General features: G+C 37.3%; 1 protein-coding gene across 10 annotated transcripts in view; it reads right to left on the minus strand.

The window, feature by feature from the left end:
* Window positions 1-223: 223 nt before the first annotated feature.
* Window positions 224-22077, minus strand: part of ANKRD50 (ankyrin repeat domain containing 50) — a 52904-nt gene continuing 31050 nt past the window's right edge. For 7 of the 10 annotated variants that reach the window (XM_005290259.4, XM_065596364.1, XM_065596362.1 and 4 more), the window contains 2 exons: window positions 5804-9354; window positions 224-3011 (listed from right to left, as the gene is read on the minus strand). In XM_005290259.4, the coding sequence (XP_005290316.1) occupies window positions 5807-9354 (3548 nt within the window). In that variant the 3' untranslated portion in view covers window positions 224-3011; window positions 5804-5806. Of the gene's footprint in view, window positions 3012-4752; window positions 4843-5803; window positions 9355-12229; window positions 13825-22077 lie in introns of all 10 variants that reach the window. The other 3 variants (XM_065596367.1, XM_065596366.1, XR_010601337.1) reach the window with 2 other exon arrangements.

The raw sequence follows: 22077 nt of genomic DNA on the forward strand, positions 1-22077 counted from the left end.
ATGAGAGAATACTGATTTACCATCTACAGATTTTTCCTCTAGGGTTTAAAGTAAGCACAAATTATTGGCTGAAGTTCTATGGCCTGTGTTATGTGAGAAGTCAGACTTCACACAAACACCCCTATGAATTGACACCATTTGCCAATAGAGGAGTAGTATCTCAGATCTAACTAATGGTCCATCTAGACTAGAAAGCAGGTTGTAAAATATAACAGATAGCTGCTGAAAAGCAAATATATTTATTATGCACTTTCATATACATAGGGTTTTTCGCTTAATATAATACAAGGAATAAAATAAAAATTTTACAATGTGAAATTCATTCAATGTACATTATAGGCTATATACAACCCAATCCAGGAAAAACAAACAAAAAAACCCCCAAAAACACAGTCTATCTGCAAACCAAGTTAACTGAACAGACCAGATGGAGGATATTAAGCATAACACACATTTGCATAGCAGAGTAATGAGGGAAACAGACTTTTATTTTTAAATCAATGGTAATACTTTCAATAGTGATCACAAGGAGGACAAAAGGGCATCACGTACCTCAATACCTTTTTAGGTCTGACAAATTTCAATACTTTTCTCTTTTGAAGACTTTCTCCACAAGTATATGGTATTGATGTTAATGTTCACAAGACAGTCCTTTTTCTAGCTTTCCCATCATGAATTTGTGATCACTTTTGGAGATGGTTGTTGGAGACACTACGTGAAATGTGAGGAGGAGGAGGAGGAGATAGGACTAGTCGCATAGTGGCTTATGAATAACAAGATCGGGAACAGAGAAAGATTTGACAGGCTAAATTCTGGTCTGAGTTACAAGTGTGCAACCCCACTGACTTCTGTGTGATTGTACAGACAGCAGGACATCACCCAACATTTTAAAAGTCCAAATTGAATTGCTAACATTTGGGGGATATTAGTTTTACTTTTTTACCATGATACAGACCACATAAGGTGTAATATTAAAATCACACACAAAAGCAATGCAGAATGTCTCACACACCCTCATCAAAGCGGATATTTTAACAGAGTAGTTCATGCTCTATTCCAAAGCAATACTGAAAAGCTGCAGGAACTGTTATTTTGATTCAGAAAATAACTTTTCAACAGGTCTTCTTTCAGTTGATTTATATGTGGGGTTTACCCACCAACTGTTTCAAATGTAAATATTATTCATACAAAAACTTGAAGCTGTCTGGAAACTGTAGCCCATTGTGAAATGGGCCCTCTGACCCAATGTGCACTTTGTAACAAAACAAAACAATAAAATTAAATAAATATAATCCCAACGACAAACTAATAGTAGAAAATGTAAGCCTTCAGGGATATCTTTCTACAGAACAAAACATACACCCAATAAAAAAAAAGAGAAAGTTATGTTCTTGCACAGTATTGCAAATGCACTACACTTAAGGTTCATAAGAAGTTTGCTGAAACTTTCTGGTACTCTCTTTTTACTGAACCATTAACATTCTTAAGGCTATTCTGCAAGAGTTCCATTGTGTTTATTTTATAAATATCCCACAGGGACAAGAAATTAAATACTTGAAACATTCACTTCAGAATTATCAATATTGCTATGGTGTAAACTTCTAACATTACATTTTACTACACATCATATATGCCTATGAAAGATTTTCTTTTTACATTTGATAATATGAGTGAATAAGGAGGTGCATTAATTAAAAAAAATCAAATTGAATTATGTTCTGATGACTATTCATCATAGTAGTAAGCTATCGAGATCTTCAGTGTCCCAGAATATACAATGTATATGCATCCAAGGGCCATTTATCTAAATTTATAAACAGATCATCATAACTTTGGATCATACTATTCAGGGAATGCACAGACTCACAATATGAGAAAAGTTGAATTCAAGTTTTTAGAGGAAATACTTATGTAGAAAATATTAACTTTTATTATCTAGAGTCAGACTATGTAATAGTGAATGGTGCAATATACTTTACAGTTTCAGGTGTTAATCAGTTTTATGACTCATGAGTGATAGAGTTAGAGTTGCGCATGTTCATCCCGTGTAAATGGAGAAAATTTCATAGTGGACACAGTTACATATAATGGACCTGTTTTTGCTTGCACAAATATTACACAGGTACAAATTCACTTATTTTAATGGAGTTATTCCTGAGTTCTTATGGAGGCTAAGTGAAAGCAGAATCAGGCCTTAAATTTTAGCACATTCTATTTAAGCACCTAATATTGAAATTAATCCAGCTTTTTTTAAATCATACTAGACTATTTAGTATGGGCTAAGTTTTGCCCGTGGATGCACATGCATAGCTCCTATCGTTTTCAGTGGTAGCCAGTCTGTACATCCAGATATCAAGCTGTAATTATAGAAATTAGATTTTATTACAAAAAAATCCCAGAGGTGTGGTGTATGGTTATAATCTTGCATCTCTACCATTGAACAGAGTACTTGTATGTTCTGTCAGTAAAACTACTGCAAGTTCATCAAATACTGTTACCAGATTTGTTTTTCTTGAGAGAACTTTTGAAATACACAGGAAAATGACCACACATTACAGCAATGCAAATATGGTATAAACTGTATGTTTAGTTTCTTTTGTCCCAGGAAAAAGAAATAAATACAAAAAGCACTGTCCTCCCATAAATAGTTCATTGTGGCACATGCACATTTATCAAGCCTTCTGGAACAGGATATCAAAAATCTTTGCTCTTACAATTTTTCAGGTGTTGTCAGGGAAACAGAGCATATATTATTCTGCAATTAAGAAAAAAGTGCTTATTCTGTGTATTATGTACAAAGTACACAAAATAAACTTCTGAAGCGCAGAGAGTTACACTGAGAAGGCAGCCTTAAAATTTAGGCACATTACAGTAATTAAGGTAATTGTACTGCAGTAATCACATTCTTAGTTTTCTAGGTGGACTACCAAGCATTATATGCTTTCATCCCAGGCAGCTGATTAAACCATTCCAGGCAGAAACTCTTCTGTTCATAGCATCATGGAATTGGCCTAAAAGTGAAAATTAAAAAGTTAAATTTGGGAATATTCCATATACATACAGTATATACAGAAAGACTACTACACACATAATTTCTAACTAAAGATATTTAGAAATAGGAATCTTGAAATAAAGATTTTCTTTAAAAACAAAAAGTTCACAATTGCATTCACTATCCATCCAGGCATTCATATGGCTCCAATACCTATGGAAACTTTTGAAAATATTGCCAAAAAAGGCAACAAGTGGTGAGAGCTGGAGTTCCATTCCTGGAAATCCTTGGAGATTAGATTGGCAATGAGTTTCTCCATGATGAAGTAATATTTTCTAACATGATGTTCCATAGGTAATTCACTCAAAATAATCAAGATTAATCTGTGAAATATTTTTTGGGGCAGGCACTGAGATGAACTTCAAGAAGTATTCGATCTCTGGTTTGTTGGTTAGTAGAATTTTTTTTTAATTGGGATGTGGCAAAGAAATAGAGAAGACATCAAAGTAGAAGATACTTTTGAGGCTGCACCATTCAGCTGTCACCACAACAAATGATATGCAACTTTACATTTAAAACATAGTTGTAAAAAGGATTAAAAAGAATGCAAAAGCTACTCTTTGGTCATATTTCACTTTAACACTATGCAGGTGGGCAGATGTTAAATTGAAAAAGAGCTAATGAACAGAGTCAACATATAGTTATAAAATTATGAGGTAATTTCCACAAACTTTTCTTATATTTTAAATCCATTTAAGTCAGACAATTCTAAAGAGTTAGCAAATTGAATGATTGTATCTACGCTCCTGCACAGTTTTATTCTGGTGGACTCCTTGACATAGCTTTCACAGTTCCATGATGTTATTTGAATTTCATTTCACTTAATTATTGTTTAAAAACAGTGTTTGGGGTGCTCACATTATAGAAGAGTTATGAAATAAAGAGACTGATTATGCAGCATTTTAACCTTATAAAATATTATATGGAACAGGGTAAAATTTTCAAAAACACAAAAGTGCTGTAGGAACCTAAGTCCCATTTTCAAAAATGACTAGCACATTTTGGAGTCTAAGTCCTGTTGACTTCTAATGAGATTTAAGATCCTACGTAACGTAGGTGCTTTTGAAAATTTTACCCCAAGACATCTACTGGAAACAAGGTGGCAGCTATAGTTGCTATATAATTGAAGATAGTTTACTGAAGATAGTAATACTAAAGTTTTATATAGAGGCTCTGAATGGCCTTTGTCTGAGCCATCAAGTTGTTTTAACTGGTTAGCATTAAAGTTGTATCAAACATTTGGGGAAGCAGCTTAGGATTTTGTATAATACTTTGGCTTTCTTCCCTTTACAATAAACCTCAGGAACTAAACTTGTAGCCTAGGAATAGTAGGAGGGGACATAGATGTCAGTGAAAATGACTTCTACATTCCCAGGTAGCCTGGGATAAAAACCCTCTTCTTTTTTTTGCTAGAATAAGATGTATGAATGTCTCACCATCAGGTGATTGACACAAAACTAATAAGCAACTTTCACAAAAAACATCCTTGTTGACCTGCTGCAAGACTAAGCCAGCTAACAAGAACATTTTTGTTCTAAGGAAGAAAGAAATCTGGTCTGTCAGCATTCTAATGTTAATGTAAACAAAGAAAAGAAATATGGGAAATAAGCAATGTATATGAAGCTTTTGCATTTCAGAAAGATGCTGCTCCTCTGAAACTCAAATGTTTATTGGGATCATTATTAATAAAGTCACAATACCTTAACAAAAACTCAAACTTCATCAGGATGTTGCGGGTATAAAGGTTGGAGGAGAGTGAATTAACTATTTAACTAACTCCTGGATAATTTCTGTAGGAAAAAAAACTATTAAAAGCTGCAGAATTTCTGCTTGAAAATGTATTATGTAGAGAGTGAGAAACCAAAATTAATTTCATCTGGAGTCTTAGATTATACTTAAGAACCTTTGTATGAATACACAATTCCCACACTCAGAAAACTGGTCCCATAATCCAATCCTACAATGAGATGCATGAGGGCCATTTAGAATCCCATCTCCTTTAAAAGGGCATTGTTCTGTACTTCTCTCACTGCAGGATATAGGCCACATTAAATATTTCAATTTAAAGTTGTAGAGTACTTATTCTTGTAACTTGAACATATATTTTACAGTTTCTTGAATAGTTTATATGTAAACAAATGAATTTCAGCGTAGCACTGAAAATATAGCGAGGTATTTGAATGTTAGCCTTTCAGTTGAAAATAATGCCGTGAATTAAGTATGTATGAAACATGCTACTTCTTCAGCTACTTATCAAAAGTACTGGAGCAACACCTTGCCTTTAGCTTTATATCATTTACAAGAAACTGTATTGATCATCCAATTGTTTTATTCTGATGCTTTGAAAAACATTTTATAATGTAGAAATCCAATTTGACACTTCACAATTTTGATTAAAAATTTATGTTTAAAAAAAATTACACTAGTTCTATTCTATTTATTTAAAATGCACATATTTTGTCGATAGGTTGTCTACATGGTGCACCAGCTAAGATGCAAGTTCTAGTGAATACTAGTGTGTCGTACGCTGTCCATGTGGACCCTACTGGCGTGCATTAAAAGCTCCCCAGTGTGCAGTGACATAATACTATTTGGGACAATGTCAACATGCACTAAGGAATTTTTAGTGTGCGCCAGCAGGGTCTACGTGGCCCGTGCAACACAATGGTGTGCACTAGTACTTACACCCCAGCTGGTGCACACTAATGCACCATGCAGAAAAGCCCTATGTGATTATGATAAGCGGTTTACCTATTACAGTGGTGTTTCCTTCTTGTAGTTGAAACTTGGGTCAGTTCCCTCAAGCTGAAGTTTTAAGGCTTGCTTAAGGCTTAGTTCTGTCTCTGCAGGAGGATAGCCTTCCAAAACTTCCTGAAGTCCTCTTTCCTGTCCTGTTCGCGGGACAGAAACCCTACCAAGAAAAACCTGATTGCTTTGAAGGTGATAATTTGGGTTTGTCATTATTCCATTTCGCTTCTTCTGTTCCCCACTCTGTTGGTGAATTAGGAATTGTTGCTGAGGTCGACCAACTTCTTGCTGAGATGGAGGGACCAAAATTTTGCACTGTGGCTCTGCTGGCGTTGATTTAAGTGGCACACTGGTTCCAGATTTGGCAACAGGTACTCGTTTATCAAACTGAGTCATTTCATATTCTAAAACTTTTGGTTGAGAGGAGCTGCTCGGCTTGATTTTTTTCCCGGCAGATCCAGATTTGCTGGAGTTTTCTGTTTTTCCCCCTTTGTTTGCTTTAGTTGATTTCAAACTAGGTTTTACTTGGCTCCATTCAAATTCACTACTAGGTGAATTATGATTCTGACTTAAGGAATGAGTTGTGGAAGAAGGAGAAACAATTGACTGCCTGCTTCTGCTACGAGGCAGTGAATGCTGCTGTATTTGTTCTGTAAATGACATACTATGAAAACTATCTATAGGCACTGTCTGGGCAGTTGCTGTAGATGACGTAGTACGCAGAGAAGAGTTTTTGGAACTTTTCAGCGAATTATTTGATAAGGACGACTTCTGGCGGTCCACTGTAGAATCTGGAGATTCTGAGGGAGAACTAAAAGCATGAGCAGGCCCATTAGACAAACCACGTATAGTAGGCTGCATATCTCCTCCACCTGTGCTCCCTGAACTATTTGATTTTATTGTTAATGACTGCATTTTTGAAGAGACTGACTGCAAGGGTTTTTGCTCCATTGTGTGGACTGGTGATGGAGTGCAGCCATTTAGACTAGATGCACCATATTTTTCCAGTAATTTAATAATCTGAGAATGTCCATTTTTTGCTGCAACACGCATAGCGGTACGTCCAAATTGATCTGCATGATTTGGATCAGCACCATGCTCCAGTAATATCTGCACAACATCAATGTGTCCTTCTTGTGCTGCAATGCAGAGTGCAGTAGCACCTTGATTACAGGTGTGGTCAACTAAGGCTCCATGCTCAATCAAAAGCCGAACTACTTTCACATGGCCTTGCCAAGCAGCAGATTGCAAAGCAGATCGCTTCTCATTGTCTGCAGCATTCACATCAGCATGGTATGTTATCAGTACCTGCACCATCTCCAAATGGCCCTGCCAGCAGGAAACATGGAGTGCTGTCCTTCCTTCTGCATCGCTTGCTTCTACATTTGCACCATTTTCTAAAAAATACTCGGCCATTGTAAGCTGGTTTTCTAATGCCAAGATGTAAAGTGTTGGTCGGCCGTCAGCATCTTTGTAGTTTACATCTGCTCCGTGGCTGAAAAGTAGTTCAACTATATCTCTATGACCTTCTAAAGCAGCAACTCGGAGAGAATTTCTCCCATCATAGCCTCTCTGATCAATATTAGATTTATTTTCCAGTAATATCTGTACACAATCATAGTGACCTTCTTGTGCAGCCAGTATGAAAGGTATACGTCCATCATTATCAATTTCATTTGTTCTAGCACCTTGTTCTATAAGTGCTTCACATATCAACCTGTGACCTTCAAAAGCTGCCATGTGCAAAGGTGTCCATCCTGCATCATCTCTATGATTTTCATCTAGGCCTCTGTCCAGCAGAGTCCGTACTACTTCAACGTTACCTTGGGCAGAGGCTATACTAAGAACTGTTCGCCCTTCGCTATCAATGCTGTCCACAGCAGCACCCCAAAATAAAAGAGTATTTACAACTGAAGCATGGCCCATAGAGGCTGCTGCCAGAAGGGGTGTACGGCCATTATTGTCAGTGTGATCCACATCAGCTCCTCCTTCTAGAAGTAAGTCAACAACATCTACATGCCCTTCGTAGGCAGCTACCAACAGTGGAGTCATACCATCTTTGTCACAATGATCTACTTCAGCACCACGGTCAATTAAAAGGCTAACCACTGAAGCATGCCCCTTACTAGCAGGTACACAAAGTGCAGCAACAGACAGAGCAGTCCTTCCATCCACATCCTCATGATTTACCTCTGCACCATGGTCAAGGAGGTGCTCCACAATCTCTTTATGTCCCATGTATGCTGCTGCAATCAAAGCCGTTCTACCTTCATTATCAGCTTTGTTGACTTCAGCTCCATGTTGTAGCAGATTCAGCACTATATCTTCGTGTCCTCCCCATGCCGCTGCTCTCAAGGCTGTTCGACTGTCAGCATCTGCACAATCCACTTTGACTCCAGCGTAAAGGAGTGCAGAAACCACCTCGGTGTGTCCACCCCAAGCTGCAGATCGTAGTGCTGTCCAGCCATCATGATCAGTGTGATTTACATTAGCCCCACATCCAATCAAACAATTGACAACCTTGGTATGTCCTTGTCGAGCAGCTAGAGTAAGTGCTGTCTGCCCATGAGTATCTTCTATTTCTAAATCTGCTCCTCTAGAAACAAGTAAGTTAACAACATCAAGATTGCCACTATATGCAGCATTAGCTAACAATGTTCTCCCATTTGAATCACACTGATTTACTGATGCTCCATTATCTAACAGGGTCCGAATGGAATCTTCCCTTTCCAGAGCTTGTCGTACAATGCAAGATGTACGGTCATCTTCACTGTTGACATGAGCACCAGCTTTTACTAGCAGCTGTAGTACTTCCTGCTCTTTGGGAATTAAAGTGGACAAAGAGTCTTTGACTGGTGTGCCATTCCATATCATCCACAAAGCCAACTCAGAAGTCTCTAACTGCAAATTTGAATTAATTAGATGCAATGCAAATTCTTGGGCCTCTAATGGTGTCAAATCCTTTGCTCGACAAGTGTAACTCATTGCTAACATTCTGTGTCCCTCTGCTGCATTACATAAATATTTCTGTGTACAGTGCTTTACATCCAGCAGCCATTCTGCAAAACTGTAATGAAACAAAATTTTAGTATTTCCTAGCCCATCAACAAGAACTTTTGACAGAACATCTAGTTTGCGTTGAAAGTCTTCCATAGTCAATGTCATGTTTTTGGTCCACACTGCATGATACAATTCTGTTGTAGTCAATGGCCTACAAGCTGCAAGAATTACATTCAGAATGGGCTGGACCTTTGCAAACTGTTTTCTTACAAAAAGCCTCTGACAAAGCCAGAGATATAGGCCATTTAGTGTTCCAGGAATGTCACGGATCTCTCTTAGCATGATAAAATTTTCCACAACTCCATCTAGGACACGTTCTAGATATAAAAAGCAACCACTGCTTTTGATGTGAAGCTGGTTTAGCATTTCTGCAGTTTCTTTTGTGAGATGTTGTCTCAGTGCTTCTTCTTGATCTAAACGATGGAGAATATACTGCTGCACATCTTTCACGATATATGCCTTTCGGAGATCATCTAGACTTATTTTTCGAAAACCTATTTAAAAAGAGAAGATAGATAAAGGTCAATGAACAATTCTGCGGTTTAGTTTTCTACTAGTTTTGGTTGTTCAATATTACAAAAGAAAAAGGCGGCTTTTGGAGAGGAAGTTTGGGAAACAGGAAAAATGATGTATGTATCAACACAGTATATCTGATATTCAATGACAAATATCTAAACTAATAGTAGCGGAGAACTGTGCTATAATATATAAAGCAGCATATTTTTTCATATTCCACCAAAAAGAGAAATGCACATTAGTAAACAAAACTGAACTGGACCATGGGACAGAGACTGTGACACTGTCAGACAATGTCAAGCACACTGACAGCACATAAATAAATAATTAGAAATAGTAAAAAACTGATCTGCACCCTTAACAAAACACCACATTCTATATTAGGAATATGAGAAATTTAGAAACATAGTAGTTTTTGTTTGTTTGTTTGTTTGTTTGTTTGATGGACCATCAAGCCCAACAGCTCAGCCTTTTTATTTTGGTTCATCTTAACTCTACTTTCTGCTTTTTAAGAATACTCTAATTCATTTGAAAGTTGAACTCTAATCTTGGCTTCACAATCATCTACACAATTTTAATATATTATCCTTTGTGTGAAAGCGTTCTGCTTAAAATTTCCATTTACTCAAACTTTCTTAACTTTCAGATTATGACATTTAATTTTTCAACCTCTTAGAAGTCTATAATTAATAGTGATTAATCTCTTGCATAATTTGGGGACTTTTATTAGGTCGGCTTGAGGCCGCTTTTTGAACAAGAAAGATTTTGTTTAGTTTAGATTCTTTAGACCTGTTCCCCTCCCCACCCCCAAGGCAAAAAACTGTGATACCACAATGATGTAAGCAAATGAGTAGCCCTACTAAACTCAAGGGGTACTCAGAGCATACTGAAGTCAATAGATGCAATGATGAATTCATACTATATGAGGATGATGTAGTAGTTTTCAGTTCATTAACTGAGGAGGATGTTACACTTCATTTACTAGGGATAATCATTTAATAATCAGTAGGACTGGATAATTTGCACCCAAGAGTCCTAAAAAGAGCTGTCCGAGGAAATTTCTGGCCCACTGATATTTTTAATAAATCTTGGTGTAATGGGGAAATCTTCGTGTAACGTGCCAATATTAAAAAAGGTAAGCATGATGACCCAGATTATAATAAGCCAGTTAGCCTGACATCAATTCTGAGCAAAATAATGGAATATCTGATATGGGGTTCAATTGATAAAGAATTAAAGGTTAGAAATACAATTAATGCCCATCGACATTGCAAACAAACCTGATTTCATTCTTCGATGAAATTACAAATGTAGCTGATAACGGTAACTGCGTAGATATAATACGCATACATTTTTGATTTAGCACCACACAAAACATTCTGATTAAAATAAAATCAGTACTCTAGAGTACTGACAGAGCACATGTGAAATAGATTAAAAACTAGCCATTTGACAGATCTCAAAAAATGTCCATGGGGAATCATCATCAAATGAAGTGTTTCTAGTGGGGTTCTACAGGGATCAATACTAAGCCCAATCCTATTCAACATTTTCATCAATGATCTGAACGTAAATATAATATCACTGTTGATAAAATTTGCAGATGACAAAGACTGGTGGATTGTTAAATAATGATGTCAGTCATACAGAGTGATGTGAATCATTTGGTAACTTGGGCCCATTCAAAGAAAGTATATGTGAAAAAGACACCCCTTGAGCAACACAAGTTACATTGCCCTAAGTACTGTTCACACCAGTGTTATGTCGGCGGGAGAGCATCTCTCGCTGATATAGCTTCCGCCTCTCGCAGAGGTGGAGTAATTATGCATCTTCACCACACGCACTACAGCTGTGCCGATGTAGCACTGTAGTACAGACTTTCCCTGAGAGACTTAAATCTGTTTAATTTATCAAAAGAAGAATAAGAGGTGACTCAATTACAGTCCATAAGTACCAGGGAGAAAGTACCAAGTTCTAAAGGGCTCTTTAATCAAGTGGATGAATGCATGACAAGAATCAACGGCAATAAACTGAAGCCAAACAAATTTCAATTAGAAATCAGGCCTTTTTTTTTTTTTTTTTTTTTTAAAAACAGTGACAGCGATAACCACTGAAACAAACTACTATGGGATTCCCCACCTTTTGATATCTTCAGATCAAGATGATGTCTTTTTGGAACATATGGTTTAGTCAAAAACAAATTATTGAGCACATACAGGAGTAACTGGGTGAAATTTAATAGTCTGATATATAGCACATCAGACTAGATGAGGCCTTAAAAACTCTATGAATCTATGACTATTCCCGTGCTTAAATCTTTGCAGACCCAGGGAATCTGACATGATGACCTGTGTGTAAGTGTAAAAGTACAAGTAGGATCTAAAAAGTACCTAACAGAATAACAGTATTATTACTTATTTATCTTCCTCATTAAAACATAGTAAGCTGTTTGACTTTTTAAAAGTTGCTAAAAACTGGGGTGAGGTTTTCAGTACTTCCCCACTATTCTGTATTACCTAAATAACCTTGTTCTTTAAAGTGCTGACTGATTTCTGTATCTAGCAAAAATAAAATTTCAACACAAGTACTAAAAACCTCTATAAAAAGGATGACTAATCTGAATCTTAAAAAATGATCCGGGCAGGTAAGAACAATTATAATTACTAGTATTGCCCTCTGAAAATTAAAATTTTAATATACTCTAATGCTGAGAGTTGAGTACACTGTACATTTCAGAAAGAATTAAGCATACCATTTTAATATTTTACTCAATTCTTGTTTTAAATTAATGCAGCTATTTCAATTTGGAACAACATTATAGTTATATACTGTAGAAAAAGATAATTCACTCACATTAGAGGAAATTATGGCTAACAACAAATGCATAATGATGGAGAATTTCCAAGTTAAAAATAAATACAATTTACTGCTGATAGCATGATCATCTTAATCTCCTTTAACAGCCTTCAAAATATTGAAAGCGAACACTGTCAGAGATATATTTAACTATCTTTGTAATCCTGTAAATTGCACAGTATATGATTCTGCAAATGAAGGTTGTAACGTAGATCAATTTCCAACTTCTTCAGTAGTACAACGAACCAGGTTTCCTCAATGTGACGTGGTCCCTTTGTCTTCCTCTCTGTTCTTAAGAGGAAGAAGGGAAATCATACATACAAGAATGCTATACTTGGAAATATGTCAAAACTGGACTCTTGGAAGTTTTAGTAGCCTGCCGATTCCCAGAACGTAGCAGATGGATAGAATGTAGTGTATAAAAAAATTCAGTTACATGTAGCACACAACTGATCTCTGTCATTTGAAACATCAGTCTTCACAGTGCCAAGTTTTGTATTTGCCATAGATCGTTTTTTTCTAAACAATAAAACATAACAATGCTTGCATACCACTTTTCTGGAAGCTACAGAACTCTAAGAAACTCTAGAAGTCACAGAAACAGCAATTTAAGTTGCTGAGTAAAAAAAATATATATATATATATATTCTAGGCCACAATTGTACCTCACCATTCCAGTGACAGACAGTAACCTCATCCATCCACAGTAACAACGTACACACATTTTCTTAGAGTCAGCTAATCTGCCTTAAAAACTTTTTTTTTTAAACCAAAAGTGGTCATCAAACTGCAAATTATCTTGGGGGAGAAGCAATCATGTGGTAACCAGTTCAATCCAGTTTTGACCATTATTCCACAGAGCTAATAGTTTGAGGTGATACAATAAAAAATGGCATTGTTTGGATCTATGTTTTGTTTAACATGACTTCCAGATCTAAATACTCAGTTTATATATTTTGTTCTAGCTGCAAATTCAACCTGGGTTCTAAGACTTAAGATGGATTCTCCCCTTTTCAAGCACGCTCACTAAAGGCTCTGCATCCCATATTAGGCCCTCTGTGGTGCCTATGCAACCCCAATTACCTTCATGGGGGTTGCATAAATAATACTGACTAGAGTTTAGTGAACAATTCTGTTAATATTACTGAAGAAAGAATGTAGTCTAGCTTAGAGATGCAGTTTCATTCCTTTTGGAGTTTAGGACTGGACCTAACTACACACACTGACATGAGATGCAGCTATTTCTAGAGTGGAAGGTAGCAGCAAGCCAGCACACAGCATGCATCATCACAGTGCTATAATGAGGGAGGGATATTCTGGCCAAAGTAATCCGACTAAAACCTTGATAAAGGAACCACAATATCTTTCACCTCCAAAAAAAAAAACAGCAGAAAGGATCCTCCCAATTCCACCCCGTTTTTTTTAAGTGTCATATGAAAGCAGACAGCAGAATACTTAAATTAATGGCCTTGGAAGAATGATGGACTGAGCTGTCTCTGTCAGGATCTTAACCCCATACTTCCATAGAGATAGAGGTATTTTAAATTGAAGCTCAGATTATGTCATCCTCTTTATCATGTATAAATGCCATTCTGAAAAATAACAAAAAAGTCAGAGTTTAAAGCCAGGAGGAACCACCAGATCATCTAGTCTGACCTCTTAACATCACAAGACACCAACACCACCCAGCACCACACACTAAAACTAACAACCAAAATTAGACCAAAGTATTACAGCCAACAGGAAACTAGACTATTACACTGGTCTACAATTTTTGAGAAGTCGTCTGCTTCAGAGATAAAATGTGTTATTTATTATGTATTTTGATGTGCTGAATTCAAATATGACAATTAAAACAACTGATTGGCTACTGTTTCTAAGATATTTAAGTTTTTACATTTTATGTCTATGTATATTGTGTAGATAGTAGAGTTTTAATCATAAATTGTAAACCTAGGTCTTTTCATGTGTTTATGGTTGCTTTACATGATAAAGCAACCTGTCCTGTTTATGTAACACTTTAAAAATCAGCAAAAGGGTTATATAAATAAAATTTATTATGAAACAAAAGGCAAAAAACAATTATGTACATAGTTTAGTCCTATTCAGTGTCTACTCAGCGCTTCTTGGCTTGTCTCTTGTATTCATTACATGGAGCATCTCTTGTCACTGTCCAGCAATAGTCTGCAAGCATTGATGGGCTCCATTTGCCCTGATGAAATCGCTCGCTGTGCTCGTTGCTCACTGCTCCGCAGTTCGGTGGAAAAAAATCTAAATGAGTGTGCAAAAAATGTATCTTTAGTGACATGTTGCAACCAAGGCTTTTGTATGCCTTGAGGAGGTTTTCCACCAACAACCTGTAGTTGTCTGCCTTGTTGTTTCCGAGAAAATTTATTGCCACTAACTGGAAGGCTTTCCATGCCGTCTTTTCCTTGCCACGCAGTGCATGGTCAAATGCATCATCCCGAAGAAGTTCACGAATCTGAGGACCAACAAAGACACCTTCCTTTATCTTAGCTTCACTTAACCTTGGAAATTTTCCACGGAGGTACTTGAAAGCTGCTTGTGTTTTGTCAATGGCCTTGACAAAGTTCTTCATCAGACCCAGCTTGGTGTGTAAGGGTGGTAACAAAATCTTCCTTGATTCAACAAGGGGTGGATGCTGAACACTTTTTCCTCCCAGGCTCCAATGACTGTCGGAGTGGCTAATCTTTCTTGATGTAGTGGGAATCTCTTGCACGACTATCCCAATCGCAGAGAAAACAGCAGTACTTTGTGTATCCAGTCTGCAGACCAAGCAAGAGAGCAACAACCTTCAAATCGCCACAAAGCTGCCACTGATGTTGGTCATAGTTTATGCACCTCAAAAGTTGTTTCATGTTGTCATAGGTTTCCTTCATATGGACTGCATGACCAACTGGAATTAATGGCAAAACATTGCCATTATGCAGTAAAACAGCTTTAAGACTCGTCTTCGATGAATCAATGAACAGTCTCCACTCATCTGGATCGTGAACGATGTTGAGGGCTGCCATCACACCATCGATCTGGTTGCAGGCTACAAGATCACCTTCCATGAAGAAGAATGGGACAAGATCCTTTTGACGGTCACGGAACATGGAAACCCTAACCTCACCTGCCAGGAGATTCCACTGCTGTAGTCTGGAGCCCAACAGCTCTGCCTTACTCTTGGGTACTTCCAAATCCCTGACAAGGTCATTCAGTTCACCTTGTGTTATGCGGTGTGGTTCAGAGGAGGAGGATGGGAGAAAATGTGGGTCCTGTGACATTGATGGTTCAGGACCAGAAGTTTCATCCTCTTCCTCTTCCTCGTCTGACTCAAGTGAGAATGATTCTGGTGCATCAGGAACCGGCAGTCCTTCTCCGTGGGATACTGTGCGTATAGCTGATGGAATGTTTGGATAATGCACAGTCCACTTTTTCTTCTTTGACACACCTTTCCCAACTGGAGGCACCATGCAGAAGTAACAATTGCTGGTATGATCTGTTGGCTCACTCCAAATCATTGGCACTGCAAAAGGCATAGATTTCCTTTTCCTGTTCAACCACTGGCGAAGATTTGTTGCACAAGTATTGCAGCATATGTGTGGGGCCCACCTCTTGTCCTGATCTCCAATTTTGCAGCCAAAATAAAGGTGATAGGCTTTTTTAACCATAGTGGTTATACTGCGCTTTTGTGATGCAAAAGTCACTTCACCACAAACATAGCAGAAGTTATCTGCACTGTTCACACAAGTACGAGGCATCTCTGCTCACTTTTCTGTTTAGCCAATGTGTCCCTTTGCAAAATCAAACGCTGACAAGAGAGCACGACACTGTATGATTTCTAGAGCTGATATAGGGCAATTTGTTCAGCAGAGTGATGTAAGCTTCGTTATGATTGCATCATCCATGACTTCTAGGAATAACATGATACAATTCATATCATGTATGACGCAATACCAGCTTCAGATTGCATCATTCATTATTTTGCCTAAAAAGCAAGTGCTGTCCAAACCCAGTCATAGATTTATTCATAAATCCAGTCAAAGATGTATTTTAGTCATTTCTGGTTTAAATTGAGATCCCTTCCCTTTATAACGCACGTATCCTCCGCCATTCCCAAGTCAAGGGTCGTATATACTGACCCAATAGCATATCTTGAAAACTAGAGCCAATCAATAATTTTAAGCATCATTTTCGTTCTCAGTGACCCAGAATTAGTAAAGTTTGACTACATTTATTTCAGAAGCATTTTGGCTGTAGAGCAGTGTTATATGTCACAGACAGAAAACAGGAAGGACAGGGGTGCAACCCGTGCCAGAGTCTCCTGCAGTGGCAGCAAAATGATTGGGCATATTTAATTTAGATAATCCCAGCAAGTGACCAGCACTCCATGATGGAGAGGAAGGTGAAAAAACCCTAAAGTCACAGCCAGTCTGACTTGTGGAAAAATTTCTTCCCGACCCTACATATGGAAATCAGTTAGACCTCAGCATGTAAGCAAGAACCATCCAGCTGAGAGAACACGCTTGGAGCCACCTCAGAGCACTGTCCCACCCCATCCAGTGTCCCATCTCCAGCAATGGGCATCTCTGATTCTTCATATGAAAAAGAAAAAAACCCCACCAGAATACATGCGGGGGTGAGGGGGAAGAAGAGGAAATCCCTTCTTGATTCCTACAGGCGACCAGCTGAAGCCCTGAAGTATGAGCTTTTTGGAACATCAGGCATAAAGCAGAAAGGACCACCATGGCTACTGAGCCCTGCCCACATCATCATGAGCCACCCCATCATACAATCCCATTCATAAATTTGTTCAGCTCTCTCAAAACTAATTATGTTGCTTGCCTCACAACTTCTATTGGGAGGCTGTTTCAGAACCTGACTCCTCTGATGGTCAGACAATTCCTTGTCATTTCCATCATGAATTTGCTCACAGCCAATTTATATCCATTTGTTTCTTGTGCCAACAGTATCCTTTAATTTAAGTAGCTCTTTCCCCCTCCCTGCCCTGGTGTTTCCCTCCCTCCCTCAAATGTCTTTATAAAGCACAATCATATCCACTCTCAGCCTTCTTTTTGCTGAGCTCTTCTAGTCTTGTCTCGAAGTACATGCTCTCCATTTCCCTTTGTAATAAACTTTATACACAAAAAGTTAGAATTACAAGAATTGAAGTTCTAAAATTTCCATTGCTAGCTCAGACTGAAGGACTAAATTAACAAAGTTGTGATATTTTCTAAACATTTATCTAAAAGGAAGGCATTTTACGTGTCTAAACAAAAATCCTGCAAACTTGCTTTCCAACCACATCAGACACAATAAGCCACTTTCATTAGGCTGTCATGGATGAAAAGCATCAAAACGTTATGAAAAAGCTCATTTTGTTTCAGATACATTCCCATTACCTTCTTGAGCTCAGCAAAACAGAAGAGCAGCAGATACAACTTACGGTCCCACGACCCTGCTTTTGCATTGTTCAGATTTTTCTTACAACACATAATTTTCTGTCCAATATGGATTTCCCTGATTTATTAAGTTCCCTGGCAGCTCTGTAAACAGTTCAGTTACAAATGTAATTCTTGGCATCCCACTGAGGTCTTGGGTCATAAAAAAAAAAAAAAAAAAAAAGTCTTCGCTAGAGAGATACTTTAAGAGTAAAAGGACCCCTTTCAAACCTTAGTACAACAAATATACGTTCTGAACAAATTGTGTTAAATACACTATTTTTTCCTCTCAAACATTTATCATAATCATTTTATTAAATACAGATTTAAACCAAACACACACACACACACACATATAATATATATATATATATATATATACATATATATACACACACACACACACACACACACCCTTCCTTCACTTAACTGAAAGCATCTAAGATATTTATGATGAACGAGAAATACAATATTTTAGCTATGAATAATTTACATTGCTGATCTAAAAAGGATTTCAATTAGGTATTTATATGAACTTTTATGTATAACCTCCTCATAAGGAGCTGTGTGATTCACAGAATATCATCCACCTGAAAACTGAAAAACCGCATTTAACTTTTTTGCCTAACCATGTGCAGCACACTGTACATTTCACATTCCATCACACTCACCAGACATACCTGCAATATCAAAATATGACAGAATGAGTTAGAGCAGCCTCAACTTTGAATGTTGTTGCTTTCATAACCCTGCATCACTGCATAAATATTTATTTATTCCTTAAAAACTTCATAAAGAGAACACAGGCTCTTAAGTTTAGAACATCTTACCTCCCCCAACCTGTAAGAACTATTAACTACTAATTGCTTAAATAAAACAATATTAGGGAGTTTTTACAAATGCATACAGAACTTCATGTTAGTTAATATATTATATTCCATGATATCAACCTGTGCAATGTTAATCAGAGAAGTGCAAGAAGAGGAGGCGAACATCAAATAGCTAATAAAAAATCATACCCACTGGCGAGCACTGCTCCCAATTTTAGCCTCCAAACCTTCGAGTAAAAGTTTAAAAATTGTAGTATAAGAGTACAAAAACTTCACAACTATATAGATATATGGGACAAAAGATGTCTTATAATCAAGCTGTACAATTTCACACAGTGAAATCCACCACTTGTGAAGCCTTTTCAATAACGTGACAACTATTTCAAAAGTACTTCTTTAACCTCTAACACAAACTGTAGGATAACATGGATTTTCTTCTCATTAATGAATCTCTCTTGACATCTACATAATAAGATCCCAGTATGGTAATTTTGGGTGTCACTCTAAAGCCTATACTGTCTGCAGAGCCAGTATCAAGCAATGGAAGCAAGATGAGGGCTCTTTTTATTCATAATATCACCATCTTCAATGATTAGTGGGATTAGTGGTCTGTTACCATCCAATTTTTACGTTCACACCCATTTTGACTTTATAAATTACACCAGTGAGACAGCAAGCATCTATGCCCATGACAAGGCCTAGACCATCATGATAGCAGAGCAATTACCACACTTATTCTATAGCTAATTTTGCATGCAACAGTTTTATTGGTTGTATGAGAAAGACTGCACAGACAACCAGCACACACAATAACTCAAAAACAGAGCACCTCACCACAGCACCTACCCATCATTTGCTCACCTGTACAAATTCACACAACTGTCCCACCACAACACAATCCAGGCACCAGTCAACACAACCACCCACACAACACAATCAGCAAACATAACCCCAAACATCACTCAGAAGCCTAGAACGGCTGTTGAGTCAGTGGGAAGCAATGGAAACAGCTATAAGCATGGCTGAGAGCTCTTTTTGTTTAGAATAGCACCAGGTTCAACCACCACTGAGATTCGTGGCCTGTTACCATTTAATTTTTTACTTCTCAGCCTTTTCTTTTTTAAACACAGGAATTTAGGGGTTACATCCATGAAATAGCATGGGCTGTCAGTTGCTTTTATCAATTTTTTTTTTTTTAATGTGGATGACTGAAAGAGGAAAGCTCAGGTCCACAAGGGACAATCGATTTTATTAGTAGAATTTAGGAGTAGCATAGACAAAGTAGTTAAGAGTCAGACAAACAAGTTGAAATTTTGAACTTCAGTAAAACCTGATTATAATTTTTACCATAATTCTCCTTAATTGCTAAGGACCTTTTCATTTCCTAATTTTAGTCAGGATCACAACTGGAAGGACTAAAATACTGGAAGACTGGCTATTCTCAACATCCTACCCAACCAAAACCAGGAAGTAGCAGAAAATGTATTAGAAAGCCTGTGCTCCCTAGATTTCTAGCCCAGAAGATATTCAGATAAACTTCAGAATTTTTTAATGATGACCCAAACATCTGAACCAAAATGCTAGATAAACTGAAGAGCAAACTATCTTGCAGTATTCCAGAGGAGGCAGAAACTTTGCATGAACCATAGCAGTGGAGAGGAAGGATTCAGATATGTTTTAGAAAGAGAAGCCTGCAGAGATGTTTGTGCCACTAACTGCACCTTAGATACCAGGGATCTTAGCTCCTCCCTCTGATCTTGTGGAAGCTTCTCAATGCATGGCAACATCTTGCCCAGTTCAAATCTCTGTCATTTAAGAATATTGCCTGGTAATTGTAAATACGCATCTGGAGAACAGATGAGGAACAGATCTTCCTGCCAAATAAATCCAGCTTTTTAGGGTCCATTTTTCCCTAGGAGTCATCTTGGGAAGCCTCTGTTGCTTGGATCTTTCATGTTAGTAACATTACTTGTAAAATTAGTTCCATGCAAACTCCATGAAATTTAATACTTTGCCATTTACACTGTTGTGAATTTTCTAAAAAATAAAAATCATGATTCCCAAAAGGGCCCTAGCTATAAAACATGCTTTCCAATCTTCTACTCTTTCTTGCATCTCTTCTCTGAACCCTCTCCAATTTATCACCAACCTTCTTGAACTGTGGACACCAGAACTAGACACAGTATTCCAGAAGCAGTTACATCAGTGCCACATACAGATGTTAAAAACCCTTTCTACTCCTACTTGAGATTCTCCTGCTTATGCATCCAAGGATTGCAGTGGCCTTTTTGGCCACAGTGTTGCACTAAGAGCTCATGGTCAGCTAATTAACCACAATGACCCCCAAATCTTTTTCAGTATCACTGCTTCCCGAGTCTCCCTATTCTGTAAATCTGGCTTACATTATTTTTTTCTAGATGTATAACTTTATATTTGGCTGTATTAAGTCATATTATTGATTGGTAAGCTGAGCACAAGCAAGCGATCCAGATCACTATGTATCAGTGAGCGGTCCTCATTAATATTTACCATTCCCCCAATTTTTATCTTATCTGCAAACTTTATCAGTAATGATTTTATGTTCTCTTTTAGGTCATTAATAAAAATGTTAAACAGTATAGGGCCAAGAACCAATCCATGCAAGACCCAACTAGAAACACCTGCTCAGTGATGATTCCCCAATTACAATTATATGCAGAATTATCAGCCAATGTTTAATTAATTTACTGTGTGTCATGTCAATTTTGTATCATTTTCATTCTTTAAAGCAAACTATTAAGTGGTACCAAGTCAAATGCCATACAGAAGTCTATTACATCAACACCATTACCATTATCAACCAAACTTGTAATCTCATCAAAGAAATAAAGTCAGACAATCTATTTTCCATAAACTCATGCTAATAGGCATTAATTATATTATACTCCTTTAATTCTTTATTAATTGAGTCTCGTATCAGTCATTCCATTACCTCACCCTGGATTGATGTCAGACTAACAGGTCAATCACTACCTGGGTCATCCCATTTACCTTTTAAAATATTAGCACAACATTAGCTTTCTTCCAGTCTTGTGGAACCTCCCCAGTGTTCCGTAAGTTACTGAGAATCAACATTAACGGTCTAGAGAGCTTCTTGGCTAACGCCTTTGAAACTTCTGAATTCATGTTATTCGAACGAGGCTGATTTAAAAATGTCTAACTTTAGTAGCTGCTGTTTAACATCCTGGGATGGAAAGTGTTTCATTATCATCAGATCATATGAATACATCATCTGTTCCTTCACCCTCAAATACAGAACAGACATATTTATTAAATACTTCTGCCTCTTATGCATTATTATTGATAATTCTACCATTTCCATCTAGTTATGGCCCAATACCATGGTTAGGATTCTTTTTGGTCAAAATGTCTTTAAAATACTTGTTCTTATTGTTCTTAACTCTGCTAGCCACAGATTTCTCCTTGTGTCAGTTTTCTAAAATTCCAAGCTTTCTAATAATTTCTAAATGATTTTGTGTATTCTAATTTATAAAACCCAGAACCTCAATGATACTGGGGTTTGGGAGAG

Source organism: Chrysemys picta, chromosome 5, assembly GCF_011386835.1.
Source record: "Chrysemys picta bellii isolate R12L10 chromosome 5, ASM1138683v2, whole genome shotgun sequence".
Taxonomy (NCBI): domain Eukaryota; kingdom Metazoa; phylum Chordata; order Testudines; family Emydidae; genus Chrysemys; species Chrysemys picta.